The sequence below is a fragment of the Echinops telfairi genome, unplaced genomic scaffold, assembly GCF_000313985.2.
Source record: "Echinops telfairi isolate 266 unplaced genomic scaffold, ASM31398v2 ScPeMD7_7469;HRSCAF=8507_0, whole genome shotgun sequence".
NCBI classification, from domain to species: domain Eukaryota; kingdom Metazoa; phylum Chordata; class Mammalia; order Afrosoricida; family Tenrecidae; genus Echinops; species Echinops telfairi.
The window spans coordinates 37,938,578-37,953,423 of record NW_022111372.1 but is presented as its reverse complement, the minus strand read 5'-3'; the positions used below and the strand labels follow the sequence as shown (position 1 = coordinate 37,953,423).

Sequence of the window (14,846 nt, the reverse complement as noted above, 5' to 3'; positions counted from 1 at the left end):
CGCAGCCACCTGTGGCGGGAGCTGCAGGGGGAGGGCCCGGCACCACCCTAAGGCACCACCCTAACGTAGGGACCGAGCGCGTGGGTGTGTTTGAGGGTGGGGTCCCTGGGAAGAGCAGGTGCTAGAAGGAGGGAAGGCTGGCTGCTTGGCACTCTCCCGGCTGGCCACCCATAAACAGCTCCAGGCACTCAACCCCCGTCCCCCCAACCCTGGGGTACTTCCCCGAAGGAAGAATAGTGGAAGTTGTGACCATGCTGGTCTGAGATGGTTGTTCTATAGAGAGTGCCGAGGCCAGCTGGTCCACCTCCTCCAAACACACACACACACACACACACACACACACACACACACACACACACACCTGGGAACCCGAACCCCATCAGCAACTCCAATCTGGAGAACATGGGGCACCTCAGGTGCAGCTTCCATCTAAGGCAAGAGCCTCCTGCCAGCCGTGGGCAGGGGTGACAGCTTTGATCCCCGACTTTTGGTCAAAATAACCCCTTCAGGGCACCTGTCATTGGGTCAGCAGCCTGTGCCTCCTGGGGAACAGTGGAAGCACCCTGAACCCAGATGTCCTTGCCCATAGACAGTCCCCCACACCTAGGTCACACTGCCCACCCAAGAAATGTGTTTATTATTAGATCCAGAGAGAGAGAGGAGTCAGTGACCCTGGACTGCCACAGCCATGGACAGGGAGAGGGCTGGGAGGCAGGGTGGCAGGGGGTGAAAATGGAGTTTTCAGATCAGGCTGGGGTGGTGGGTGCTGGTAGAGGGCAGAGGCTGGCCCGAGAGCAGGGTCTGATGGGGGCTCTGGGTGGGATTCAGAGAGGTGCAAGGCAGCTGCACCCAGAAAGGGAGCATGAGCCCATCGCCCGCACCCTTCCCACTCTCCAGAAAGCACCCGATGCCCTGAGGAGACCCTGCAAGTGGGACTTTCGAGCACAGACAGTCCATGGCCCTTCAGAGATTTAGGTGTGCTGGGAGGGAAACGGGGGTCACGAATGGCACCCCTACTCAGCTGATGAGAAACAAGGGCCTGCCGTCACCACAGCCGTCGCCCAAAGCCATATGGCGCTCTCAGTAGGAGCGTGTGGAGGGGAAGAGAGGGTGAGCCCCTCCTTCAGGAGAGGACAGGGGTGCCAGGTGTGAGATGCAGGTCCTGTGGCAGCGGTCCAGGGTGGAGCAAGGGTGGACACAGAGTCCCACCTATGACTCCCGTGAAGCTTGGGAGGATTCAGAACAGCAGGTGGATGAAGACTTTGGGGGCACGGCATGTTGGCCACTTGGGAAATTGGAGATGATAGGCACCCTGGACCTTGCTGTCATGAGGGTCTGGGTTCAGTACTGGAACCAGGTAGTCCTGATTTCTGAAGGGCAGATGAGAAGCCCTTTGTCCCCTGAAGCCCCGTAGGTGTAGGGGTGCTGGGATGAGTCATGTATAGAAGACGAGGGGCCCCAGGCTGAAGGTTCTCCAAGTGTGGCTGGCTCAGGCTGTGGGGGACGAGATGCTGGAGCACCTGAAAGAGGGAACCACCAGATTCCGATTCAGAACAATCCGGCTCCCTGCCTTGTCCTTTAAATTCACCCAACCTGACTGCTGGGCTTGTTAGAAGCTTTCTCTCTCTCAGCTGCTATAAATGCCCTGAAAGCTTTTTACTGGGTTCAACTATTTTCCCGGGACAGGTGTCTGGGAGTCAAAGCCCCTGGCTGTAGTGGTGGCTCTCACAAACCCGAAATTGCCTTGGCTGAAAGATGGTCCTAGGTACACAGATCCACAATTGCCGGTGATTTTGTTCCTGCTGGGGCATAATGGCTGTGATCTGAAAGGCCCGAAATTTGACACCACCTGTCCCTCCAGGAGAGAAAGATGGGGCTTTCTACTCCTATAAACATTACAGTCTCACAGAAACTCACAGGGGGCAATTCTACTCTGTTCTATAGGGTCACCAGGATTGGGGAATCAACTCAATGTCAGTGAGTTTGTGTGTGTGTGTGTGTGCGCGGTTTTGAACTGTTGACCTTACAGTTATCAGCCCAACAGGTAACCACACCACCTAGGGAACAAGACGGGGCTCTCTACTCCCATAAGGAGTTCGTGTAGTATTAAATTAAAAAATGGCGCAGGGGAGTGAAGAGGAGTGGGGTGCCAGCCCCACCCACTGATAGAACTCACTGGTTCAGTAATACTACTTCTGGGTTCAGTAATGCACAATTGTACGGTTGAGATATATAAGTATTATATTAGAGTCATCGAGAGCATGAGAGATATTACAATATCTGACCTCCCCCTACAAGTTCATCTCCGAAACTCAGGGACAGTTTTACCTGCCCTCTAAGGTCTCTGTGAGTATCTATTTGATAATTGTGTGTGTGTGTGTGTGTGTTTGTTTGTTTGTTAATGCAGGAGTGGCTCTTTGTCAGGACACCCAGCCCTTGGGGGTTGCTGTACTGGGAAGAAGGTGGGGATGCCTGGCTCCTCTCTTTGAATTCCCAGACCCCTGGCCCAGGCTCACGGTACCTGTGTTCACATTGATGAGGATGGCGTAACTCTCCTCCTGCTGCAAGAAGCAGGCCACGCACCCTGTGGGGCTGTGTCTCACCTCCTTTTCATCTGCGTTTTCCTTTCAGCCCTGTTCTGCTCTTGCTGCTGCTCAGTGGCCTGCGAGCCGGTAAGTAAGGGCGGCTTTTAACTCGGGCCCAGCCTTCCTGTTTGGTCTCCCAAGCTCGTTGCTGTGGAATCAATTCCAGGGCACGGCAGCCCCGTGTGTTAGAGAGCTGCTCCCTAGGGTGTCTTGGCTGTGAGCTGTTGGGAAGCCCATTGCCAGGCCTTTCGCCCACAGCGCCGTCGGGTGAGTTCAGAACCACCCCCTTTTGGAGTGGTCGTCAGGCGCAAAATTGAAAGCCACGGGGGAGCACCTTCTCTCAACTCCACAGTTCTTGTTTCACTTAGTGTCTGGCAGAACTGGGATGCACTTCCTCCATGAGTTTCAGTTCCTCTCTCCACCAGATGAGCTGGGGGCTTCAGCCCTCCAGGGCGCCTGCCTGCTTCTCCACGCTCTTCACCCCAGTCAACCGTGTACAGCGCAGAAGTCCGCCTGCTTCCCAGAGGGCTCTCACCACCGCAGAGCCACACCCGTGCCCCCGTGCCCCCAGGCCTTGCCCAGCCCAAAGGGACGGTCAGAGGCACCAGGCATTTTCTGTAGTCACGTTTTCTGTAGTCACGGAAGCAGTTGTCGCAGGAAAGTTACTCTCTGTGAGGGGGCTTCAAAAACTTCGTGGGACGTTTTCGTGGAAAATCCTATTCAATTTGATTTTTCCCACCAACTCTTGAAGCCCCCTCCCCCCCACCTCGCATTTGTCTCCGGGACCTTTTACAATGTAGCTCGGTGAACATCCTGTCGTTGCGAAATGGATGCTTCCGTTTAAAGATTCGAGTCTTCCATAATGATTTACTTCGTGTCTATTGCTGTTGAGAGTATGCACCGCAGACCCTGGTGGCGTTCCTACAGGGCACGTCAGCGGAGGGGCAGAGATGACAATCTCTGAGTTGTACCATCTCCCTCCTTCCCCTTTTCACGTCAGCTCACTGGCCCCTAAGGTTTCCATCTGGCCTTTCTAGTGGCCCTGGTCATTTTGACCCCACCTGGACAGTTCTTAAAGGAGCACAGGGCTCAAAGCAGCAAGTCTCTGACTTTTTCAAGAGGTTCTTATTTTTAAATTAATTATCGACCTTCCCTGCAAAGTTGCAACAATTACAGAGTGGCCCTGTGTACCCATTTCCCAGCTGGGCCCAAGGGTTGCCTCTTACACTCTATATCACGCAGTATCAACACCAGGAAATTGATATCAGACCGCGCCCATTCTAGTCAAAGTCTGAGCTTCTCAAGTATGTTTGTACGCCGTAAGGAGTCCTAGTGGCAATGCGGGTTAAGCGGTGAGCCGATGGGAGAAAGATGAGGTTATGGGATGTATCCGTTAAAAATCCCGGAAAGACTCACAGTCTCAAAAACCCCATGTAGAGTAACTCTGAGTTAGCATAGACTCAATGTCAATGGAGTTGGGCTTTGGAAGTATATCTTGAGTCCTAGGGCTGAGCAAATGATTAAGCGATTCGCTGTTAACCAACCAGTTGAAAGTTCAAGTCCACCCAGAGGTGCCTCAGACAAATAGAGCTAGGCATCTGCTTTGCCAAACTCAGCCCCCGAAAAGCCCTGGGAGCCCAGCTCTGCTGTGGCACACGCGCGCGCGGTTGCCCCAGTCAGAATCTACTTGACAGCATCCGGTGATGGAGAGGTAGATCTCCCTGGGACCTTGCTTCTCCACTTGATGCGAGTCAAGCCTGGTGTCGGAGGCTTTCAAATATGAAGCCCGCCCCGTGCTTGGCGTCCCAGACTCAGAGCCCAGCATGGAAAACTAGCTGTCCTCTTTCCATCCCCGCAGATGGTCCCAGAGCCGGCATTCAAGAGAAGGAGGTCCAAGGCATGGTGGGCAGCAGTGTGGAGCTCAGCTGCATTTACCCTGAAGGAACCAATTTTGATTTAAATGATTTCTACGTTTATTGGCAAATCAATGAGCCCAAGACTGTGGTGACCTACTACCTCCCTGGGAACAGCTCTCCAGGCCACGAAGACAACCACTACCAGCACCGGGCCGAGCTGTCGCTGCACCGCATGGAGCGGGGGGACTTCTCCCTGCAGCTTCGCAACATCACCCTGCAGGACGAGCAGAGGTTCCACTGCGTGGTCATCAGGAAGTCCAAGGGATTTGACAAGGTTTTAGAAGTTTTGGTGAAACTGCACGTGGCAGGTAAGGCCATAGAAGCCGGAGATATGGTCTCAATCCAGCCTTACCTCCTGGGGAGTCCTGGGGGTGCAAACCGTGAACGTACTCAGCTGCGAACTGGAAGGTGGACGGGTCAAGTCCACCCAGACGCGCTTCGGAAGAAAAGCCTGGCACTCTGCTTCTCAAAAATCAGCCACGGAAAACAGCTTGGGGCCCAGTCGTCCTCCAACTCACACGGGGGCCCCAGGAATCTTGGTGGACACTTTCTTCCTCCTCCTCTCATTCTAGAAAATATTAATAATTAATGTAGCTTGATTAATTATTAATGTATCCCTTTATGACAGAAAGCCTTGTACGAATGAATGGTTTTCTGAGTTTAATGAATCTCCCTGGCCTGTTCATCTGTTGGCCTCCTGCAGAGAGAACCCTAATTGGGGTTAACAGGCTTCTGCTTGTGGCTGGAAGCTGGATGTCGTTGGAACAATAATCATTCGACATGGAAGAAATTTTCCCAGAGGCTGAGGCTGGTGGTTTTACAGAATAGCTCCTAATCTCATTGTCTTTTTCTTGAACTTTGCAAACTCGACTGCTGCTGCTGCTGCTGTTGTTGTTTTATGAAATGGGGAGGGAGTGCTGGGAGACACCAAGTAAGATTGGAATTTAGTGGAAAACTAAGCCCACTAAGGAGCCCAGAGGCTGCCTACTCCTGTACAGAGGTGTAGTCTCGGAATCCCACGGGCGCAGTTCAACCTTGTCTTAAGGGCCGCCAGGAGTCGCCAATGACTCGATGGCAGTGAGAATTAGCCCTGGTGGTGTAATAGGTTCCATGTTGAGCTGCTGACTGTGAGGTTGGTGGTTTGAAGCCACTAGTTGCTCCATGAAAACAAGCTGAGGCTGTCTGGTCCCAGCAAGATTTCCAGTCTCAGAAACCCAAAGGCAGGGTCCCCTCTGTCCTGGAGGCTCGCTGTGCATCAGAACTGACTCCGTGCCAGGGAGCTGAGTTTCTGGAGGGTGAGGGGAGGGACTTAGAACCGAGCCTCCACCTGCTTCTGAGACCTGGCCCTGGCCTCTCCCCCTACCACGTTCAGAGGTACTGCAGGCCACCCTCCTCTGCCCGGCCCTAGCCATGCTGCACCCCTCTGTTTTGTGACCCTCAGATGCTGACACCCCTCATTCTGGCCTCTCTCCTCTGCAGCCAACTACAGCATGCCCGTCGTCAGCACCCCCACCGCCCCTTCGCAGGATGAGGAGGTCACCTTCACATGCACATCCACCAATGGCTACCCGCAGCCCAAAGTCTACTGGGTCAACCGCACGGACAACAGCCTGCTGGACGAGGCACTGCAGAACAACACTGTGTTCTTGAATGAGCGTGGCCTGTACAATGTGGTCAGCGTGCTGAGGGTCCGGTGGGCACCCACCGTGAACGTGCAGTGCTGCATCGAGAACGAGCTGCTGCACCAGAACCTGACTAGCAGCAGCCAGATCAGAGAGGACTCAGGTGTGTCTGCCACGCCCACCCGAGGTTGGGGGAGGGGGCAGGGGTGCTCTCAGGCAGAGGCACAGTCTCTGCACGGGGACTCCACATGGCAGACACAGCGCCGATACATGCTGCTCCCGTGTTTGTCCGAGGAGAATTGCACTCACTCCAGAGGCCAGCTTGCTGGCCCTGGTCCTCCCCATGGAAGGCGTGGGCAGGTGACTCCTTTTTCACAGATGCTCCCACTCTGTGTCCCCTTGTCGCCCATGCTAGGATGACAGGTATAAGGTAGAGGCACAGGTAGTGTGGGGCCGGCTCTGTGCGCTGCAGCCAGCAGGACCTGGCACAGAATGAAAATGCAAGGTGCCGTGTTCTCCGATTTGGAAGGATTTCAAGGTGGCGATGGGAAAGCATTAAACCCAGCCCGGGGCCTGGGTGAAGGTGGCCTTGACCACTGGAGAGCCCTGCAGGACCAGGACACCCTTCTTGCTGCAATCAGGAGTCCTGAATTTCTGCAGCTCAAAGCTCACTGTCAGCCCTCCTAAATGACTAGGAAAGGCTTGTGCCACCCCTCCACCCCCCACCCTAAAGCCTGCTTCATAACATTACTTGAAAATAGCATTGGAAGGTGGCACCTGAGTGGCTGGCTCCTCTCGGGTAATGGTTCAGGGCCTGGCTACATAGCAGGGTCACCTGAGCAGCCTGTAAAAGTCCCCACGCCTGGGTTGTGCCCCCAGACCTCCCTGACCAGAATCTCTACGCCAGCCCTGGCCTCCGAATACCTTTCCAGAGTTTCCAGAGGGTTCCAAGTAGCTTCCACGGTGGCTCCTCAGTCGAGGCCACTATTTGTTCAGATGTGCTTCGAGAAGCCCTGGGCATGTGCAGTGGACGGCTCCGGGGTGGTGGTGCCCGTTGGACCGTGAGAACCCCACTGGAGAGGAGCCCTCGGAGCCCTCATTCACTGCCAGTGGCATCGTAACCAACGTAATTCAGCATCTGGCAGGCATGTGGCAGTTCCTGAAAAGGTTTGCCCAAGGACAAAAGTTCAGAGGGTTAGGGAAGAAGGAAGAAGGGAGACCGGAAACACAGGGAGGAAGTGGGATCAGTGATGTCCTGGAGGAGTGGGAGTGAGCGGAGCTGAAACAAAACGGGTGTGAATTGTTGGGTGTAAAACTGGTGGTCTGCTCCCCGCACCTTTACCCCATTTACAACAGAAAGTTTGATAATATTGGGGGGGGGGGGGCGACATGCCGTCAGCATGGAATTATCAGGGGACCTTGGAAATTCCACTGCTAGGGATATACCTAGGGTCTAAAGACACCGTATTTATTGCCGCCCCGTCCACGGTCCCTCAGTGGAGGCGTGGATAAGCAAATGAATGGTGTACACAGCCGTCAGGAAGACCCTTGACAAGAGGGGGTGACCAGGTGGCTGCATCGATGGGCTTCAGCCTAAGAACAGGGGCGAGGGTGTCACAGGCCTGGGCGGTATCTCATTCTGTGGTGCGGTGGGTCGCTGTGAGTCAGACGGACTTGACGGTCCCTAACAGCAGCATGGGCAGAGTGAATCGCGTCGCGGTGTGTGCTGCAGCAGGGCCGAGCCTGGACAGCGTGACGCCCGCCCGGTGAAATGAGCCAGGCAGAACAGGGGCCCTGCCGGTAGGAGACATCCACCGACGGTAGATGGGTAGTTGCTGGAGCAGAGCGAGAGGAGGCGGGGAGTGACTCCCTGCGAATGTGGGGGTGCCTCTTGGGAACGGTGTGGAAATAGTTGGGGGTGGGAGTAGGGATGGGGGTCGCTGCACAGCATTGCAAATGTACTACGTGCCCTTGATTGGCTTATTTTATGTTCTGTGGATTTCACCCCAGAAACCGATTTCCCAACCAAGCGTACCTGCGTGTGTAGACCCGTAGAAAGGCCGATCAGACCATGCCCAGCAATCAATCACAGGGGACAGACACAGGCAGGAGGATGGGAGGACTCGGGGGGCAGAGGACACCCCCCCCTCAAAGAGAGCCTTTCTCTAGGTCACTTCATGGGCCAAAGAGTTGGTGGAAACATGCAATGACAAGATCACAGGTTTGTGGTTCTCCCCACCCGAGCTTTCTGAAGCTCTTGTGTACAAATCGCTAAACGGGTCGACCAGGGCCTTCGCCATAAGTTCTTTCCCACGGTGCTCTCTTCTTAAGGTGGAGGGGGGAGCAATAGATCCTTTTCTTCCTCGCCCTCTAAGTCTTGGTTTATTTCCCTTTTCTTGTAGACTTCTCCTCTGGCCGGATCACAGACATCCCCCCGTTCAAGGACCAGGAGAGAGTGCCGGTCGTTCTTATCATCTTGGGAACCCTGGCTTTGATCACTGGCGTGGCTGTTGGCTTGCTCTGCAGGAAGAGATGTTCCTGTGGAAACTACACAGGTACCAGACGAGGCCCATGGTATAGACGGTCTACACTTATTTTCTAAGTGGAGGGCGTGGCCTCGTTCTGCGAGCTTGAACTCTGCTCAGAAATCAGCATTTGCACTCACTCACCAGCGCTAGCACCCTCAACACTCCCAGGAAGTGAACGTGAAGCCCAGGAAGTTTGTCTGTCTGAAGCCCAATATTCCCAATATTCCCATGTCAAAAGGCGGAGCCCAGTCTTAATTTTAAGGTCAGGGTCAAATTTGCCTCTGAAGGAGCTGGCGGAGCCTGCCCTACGTCATCGGCTTGGCTTCCCATCAGCCATGCCAACCAGCCTTCAGGATCAATCTAGGAAGTCTGTGTTTTAACAAGGAAAATCCCAGAAACAGAGGCCGCTGTGACCGGTAGAAGCAGCCCAGGGCCCAGACCACGGTGATGGTGCCCGATAGCCAACACTAGCTCTGGGTAGAGCCCATAGTGCCCACTGTGCCCAGCTCCCACCCCAGGGGCACAGGGGAGTCTCCTAGGTTAGCAGCCACCCAGAGATATGCGGTACAAGGTCAGGGCTCTTCCTGGACACTGCTTAGAGACTGGGGGCCACGGAAAAGACTAATCAGTTGCCCTCAAACCCCTGAGTCATGGTGAGCCACGAGTGTCCACGTAGACTTGGGCCCCGTAGAGTTGTCCATGGCTGGCTTTTTTAGAACTAGACCACTGATGGAACCACCTTTCTTTGTGGTTCCCAGCCTGACCATTCAACCATGTAGGCCCTGCTTGTTCGACCATGACGTAGTAAATAAACCAAGAAACCCAAGCCGATTGCCAGGTGGACTCCGATGCACGGTGGCCCAGCCGTGCCTGCGTCCGAGGAGAACTGCGTCCTGCGGGTTTTCAGGGGCTGTGTTTTCAGAAGCAGATTGCCGGGTCCTTCTTACGACGTGCTGCCAGGTGGACTCCAACTATAGATCTTTCCATGTAGCAGACAAGTTGCAGCCCCCAGGGGCTCCGGGCAAATGGAGCAACACTGTGTCAATAGAACTCAGTTGCTCTTGGTGACAGCGTTGGCTGGCAGCTGGCCCCTCCCCATGGACTCCAGCCTCTAGGGTGTTACCAATTCCAGTTGGCCCCAGGGATTTTCCCGGCCCACAGCCCAATCTGGAAGGTGTCTCGGATCCAGTGGACCGAGAAGCTCACACATATTCAACACAACAGCAGAGAACCTGTTAAAAGGTAGCTTTCTCATAAGGAACTGTTCTGGAAGGGCCAGTTGAGGTTGGGGGCCCAGGAGGTGGGTATATCCACGCCAGGCCGCTGCACCAAGTGAGTTTTCTCATGCCTGTTTCTCAAGAGACAGTGCCTTGAGCCGAGGGCACGTGAACGTGCACCCCAATGTTTGTTTTGGCGTGGGTCCCCATTTCCATTTCCCGCTGCCCCCCTCACAGTGGCGGTCAGAAAGGGGAGTCAGAAGCTGGGGCTCAGGAAGGAGAGGATGTGAAGGTGGCGGGCACGTGGCAGCCCGCCTCTTCCCCGCACAGAGCACTGTGGCGCGGCAGGGAACGTGGCCCCAGAGGCCGCCGCCCCTCGGCTGCCCTGACGTCTGTGGTTTGCTCCAACAGGTGCCCGGAGCGCCCGGCCTGAGTTTGAGCCCAACGGTGAGTGTGCAGAGAGGGTGTTTCTGGCTCCTCCCCTGTGCTGTGGAGGCATGCTCTTTTGTACTTTTTTTCCTGACACTTTATGATGGAATTTTCCAGAAACCAATGAAAGCGGAGAAGACGCCTGTGATGAGCCCCAAGCACCCTGCCCTCCTTCCCCACTGCCCTTGCTCTAGCCCCTGGCCACCTATGCCCAGTCTCACCCCCTACTCCTTATCCCGGTGCCCCACCTCCTCACGCCTGTCCCTCCCTCCCCATTTCAGAGGGTGCCCTGACCCTCTGGAGTCTTGGGATCGCAGACTGGTGTCCTCCGCTCTGTAACAGGACAATTGTCTTAAAGACTCTGTGTTTATGGGAGAGGTGACCGCCCGGGTCTCGGTGCCTTTGGCAAACTGCCGAACCTCCCTGAGCCCTGTTGTTCCCACTGGGAAAGGGGTCTGCTGGGGGGGGGGGGCACCCTCACACCCCCTGCCGGCCCAGGGGAGCCAGCCAGGGTCTACATGGCTGTGCTGCTCCGCTTGGCAGCAGGAGCTGCTGCCAAAGGCCCATCTGCTAAGCCAGGTTTAGGGAATTTTTAGAACACAACTCCCCGAAAAGCAGGGCCGGCCTGTTCTTAATCCTGGTCAAATGAGGCAAGCTGTTGGCAGGCGGCGTGTTGGGAGCAGCCCCTCCTGAGCTCAGTGCTGTGTTCTCACGGTTCTGGGCTGGCGTCTCACCGCCTCTCCCCTCTTTCTTCCCAGGCCCTCTCTGACAGGACACCCCCGCCCCCACCCAACGGACATGGCTGGGGCGATGCTTCACCCGGCAGCTGGCAAAAGGGTCCCTTTGTGAAACTCGGGGCAGTGAGGTGGACAGACTTGCCGCCAACTGCATCCCTTACAGGGACAAGGAGCTGCCCCCCACCAGAGAGGCCTCCCGGGGCTGCCTCAGCGGGACCACGTCTTGGCTAAGAAGACTATACAGGAACCACCAGGGACCCTGAGCAAGGAGGCCCTTTGGGGAAATCAGCTGGAGTGTGTCCTTGTGAGCAGGCATTCTGCCTTTGTGGTCACGCGTGGAATGAGACAGGGCCTCGTGACGGCTGCTTCTCCACCACTGGGACGGGGACCGTGAGCCCTGTGCCGGGCACAACGCTGGAAGAAGGGAGCTGAGTTTGCAAAACTGAGTGGGGCACCCCATTTTCTCCCGAATGGCTCTGGGCAACTAGAGGCTATGCTGGAAGGGGGTGCCCCCAGGGAGTTGGGAAGGCCCTCATGCACAAGATCCCTCATGCACAGTCCTCTACACTGGAGCTACTGGACCACATGTCTGTGTGTGTGTCGCTTGGCTTATTTACAGCCTGTTACACTCGTGTGTCTGTGCGTGTGTGTGTCCACGTGTGGGTGGGTGTGTCTGTCTCTCTGCACATGTATTTGTCTGTGTGTGTCTGTGTGTGTGTGTGCATGTCCATGTGTGCGAGAATGTAAATACATAAATTTATTAAATGCTCTTGACTGAAGCAGCCTTTGGGGACCCCGTTGGACTTGACTCTCTGGGATACTGACAGAGAAGCGAGCCGGGCCTCACGCTTTGTGGTCAAAAGCCATCTTCATCCTAGACAGGTGCGTGTGGGGCTTGGTAAGGGGAAGACCCCCTCTGGGCTCAGGCAGGAGGAGATGCAGCCGAGAAGGTGCTCCAGAGCCGGCAGCCCTGCCCCCTGGGTGAGGGGGTGCCTTCCTGTCACCACTGTCTCGTCACATCCTGGCAGGCAGGATGGGCAGTTCATCTCTAGCGCCCTCTGCAGAAACTGCAGCTTCCCCCACCAGCCTCTGTGACCTGTCCTGCCATCCAAGCCTGTAACCAAGACCCCTGGGTCCAACTTCTGGTACATGGGCGGCCAGCAACCCCACCGGTGCTAGGAGCCCTTAGAGCCCTGTGTATACACAGAGGCTCTGACCTCCCCGGGCAGTTTCAGCCATGCTGCTAAAATGTCTTAGGGGGAAGGCTCTAGAAAGACCAGCCAGGTAACCCACGGTGCCCACTCTGCAGGGGTTGGGATGCTGCATCCACCAGTAGCGGTGGGCAAACACCCTGTAGCCTCTTGCTCAGAGTCCCCCAATGTCCCCAAATTTCAGTCAGGGCTGTGGTGCTGCCGCGGTCAGGCAGTGCTGGTGGCCGTTAGAGGCTTGCACTCAGACCCAGCGTGAATGAGAGCCATGGTCAGGCAGGGCGTTCCAGAACCCAAAAGAAGAAACCGTTTGCTTGTTTGGGAGCCACTCACTGCTCCTGGCAGCTGGGACAGGGATCCTCACCGAAGTTCTCAGGAGGGCGTAAGAAGAGGAGAGATGAAGGCTGTGGACGTCTGGGAGTGGGGGTGAGGTGCCTCGCTGAGCAGCTGGGAGCTGACTGGGCAGACGGCCTGGTAGACACAACTGCCCAGGACCCCGGATCCCAAACCCTGGCCAGGGCACCGTCCCGATTCCAGACCCTGCCTGGGGTCCTCACACAGACCACACAGCACACAGACCAAGTCAGGGGAAACAGGGCAAGTCTCCAGCCCAGGTCATCCTGGAGGCCCAGGCTGACCGAAACTCCTGCTTCTACTCTGCTTCCCCTCGGCCCCTCCGGCCTCCCCAGCTTGGGCTGTCATCACCACAGTGTGGTGTGACATGCTGACTTCTCACCCTCCTCAAAGGAGCCCTGGTGATGCCATGGATTAAGCATCGGGCAGCAGTTCAAACCCACCAGCCACTGGGAGGGAGCAAGAGGAAGCAGGCTGCCCCCATCAAGATTTACAGGCGCAGACACTGTCAGGAGCAGGCCTCCTCTGTCCTACGGGGTTGCTAGGAGTCAGACCCATTGGACAGCAGGGGATAGGCTACAGCTGTACCTGGCCAGAGTGGAAGAACATTCCAGAAGGCTGCTCCAGTGGAACGCCTCACAGGTGTGGTCTTCTGTGAGGTCTGCAGGCTGGGCAGTGCACGGGACCAGTTCCAATGTTTGGACACATCTCTGTTTCAAGCCCAGAGTTTCGAGAACATAGATGTGACTCGTGTCCTGCCTGGAGGCTGTGTGAGCTATGTGTGTCCTCAGCACAAGCCCCTCTGTCTGTCTGTCTGTCTGTCCCAAAGAGTGACAGACAGCAGCTGCTCCTGGGCTTCTGCCCTTAGACCAGCAGTTCTCTCTCAGGTACGAGTCTCCTCCCCAAGGGGACATGGGGGCAGTGTCAGGAGACACTTGGGAGTAACCATTGGTGTCGAGTGGGTGAGGGCTAGCTGTGCTGCTCAACATCCTACGGTGCACAGGACACCCCAAGTACAGAAGATCACCTGGGTTCAAGGTGGAGCAGTGTCCACGCTGAGAGCCCTGCCCTCCATGGTCATTCCCCAGTCAAGGACAGGGCTGTAGGAGGGCTCAGGGCAATGCTGCCAGTCCTGTAGCCTCCACTCAGCGGCTGAATAACACCCCCATGTGCACCAGCCCACAGCTGTTTGTACCAAAGAGAGGGTGACTCACCCTAACAAGTCCAGGCCCAGGTACTCTACTTTTCCAGGGTTGGCAGCCTGCCCCCAGTGCTCAGGGCTGGGCAGGTAGGTGAGCACCGCTGGCCCAGCGACACCACTCCCATCCCACCGCTGTGCTCTTAGGGATCACTGATATCCTCAGGGTTGCTGTGGCTCCTGCACAAAGTAGGTGTGGAAGGAACCACCATCCAAAAAGATTCTAATCGAGACGACTTAATCTTAAATCTCCTTACTCCTGATATTGAGTCGATTCATACTCAGAGTGACCAGACAGGAAACGGCAGAACTTCCCCTGTGGGTTTCTAAGGCTGCGACTCTTTACAGGAACCTCGTCTTTCTCCCAGGGTGGTTTTGGACGGCTGACCTTGTGGTGAGCAGCCCAATCAGAACCCAGTCGGGAGCTTCATTTCTTTAACGTACAGAAAGACGAAGGTAGACAAAGTTTAGACCAAGTTCTATTGGGGAAAAAAAAATCACTCAATATCATTGGTTTCATTAAAAATTTTTTTATTAAAAGATCATTTTATTAGGGGTTCTTATAGCTCTTAGAACCATCCATACATCAATTGTATCAGGCATATTTGTACATATGTTGCCATCATTCTTTTACCATTGATTCCAATTTTTGATGACTGCTTTCTGTACGTGGACAAGGACCATTCACTCAGGAGACCAGAAGGCTCAATTTAGGGGGAAACCAGCTGCAGGATCTTCCTGGCAGTTCCAGGGCGTATAAAATGCATCTGGGGTGTGTGTGTTGTTTGTTTTCATACCACATCGTTCCTTCTGTGTACCTGCGTCTAATTTTCTTTCTTTAAAAAAAAATAACTTAGAGGTGATTAGATTTAGGACCCACTGACTGTGGTGTGACCACATTCACATAAAAGAAAAACCCTGTTTCCAAACAATTCATAATGTAGTTCCTAGGATGTTCATACATTAAAAAAAAAATCATTTTATTAGGGGCTCATACAACGCTTCTCACAATCCACACATACATCCATTGTGTCCAGCACATTTGTACATTT

The 14,846-nt window shown here is 55.1% G+C and overlaps 1 protein-coding gene across 2 annotated transcripts in view; it reads left to right on the top strand.

Moving 5' to 3' along the window:
* ICOSLG (inducible T cell costimulator ligand) overlaps nt 1–11,740 on the top strand; it is a 12,105-nt gene extending 365 nt beyond the window's left edge. Inside the window, exons 2-7 of one of the 2 annotated variants that reach the window (XM_045284825.1) lie at nt 2,632–2,672; nt 4,444–4,809; nt 5,981–6,286; nt 8,526–8,678; nt 10,280–10,315; nt 11,056–11,740. In XM_045284825.1, coding sequence (XP_045140760.1) covers nt 2,632–2,672; nt 4,444–4,809; nt 5,981–6,286; nt 8,526–8,678; nt 10,280–10,315; nt 11,056–11,066 — 913 coding nt within the window. In that variant the 3' untranslated portion in view covers nt 11,067–11,740. The remainder of the gene's footprint in view (nt 1–2,631; nt 2,673–4,443; nt 4,810–5,980; nt 6,287–8,525; nt 8,679–10,279; nt 10,316–11,055) is intronic. The other variant, XM_045284826.1, reaches the window with a different exon arrangement.
* The last annotated feature ends 3,106 nt before the right edge of the window (nt 11,741–14,846 follow it).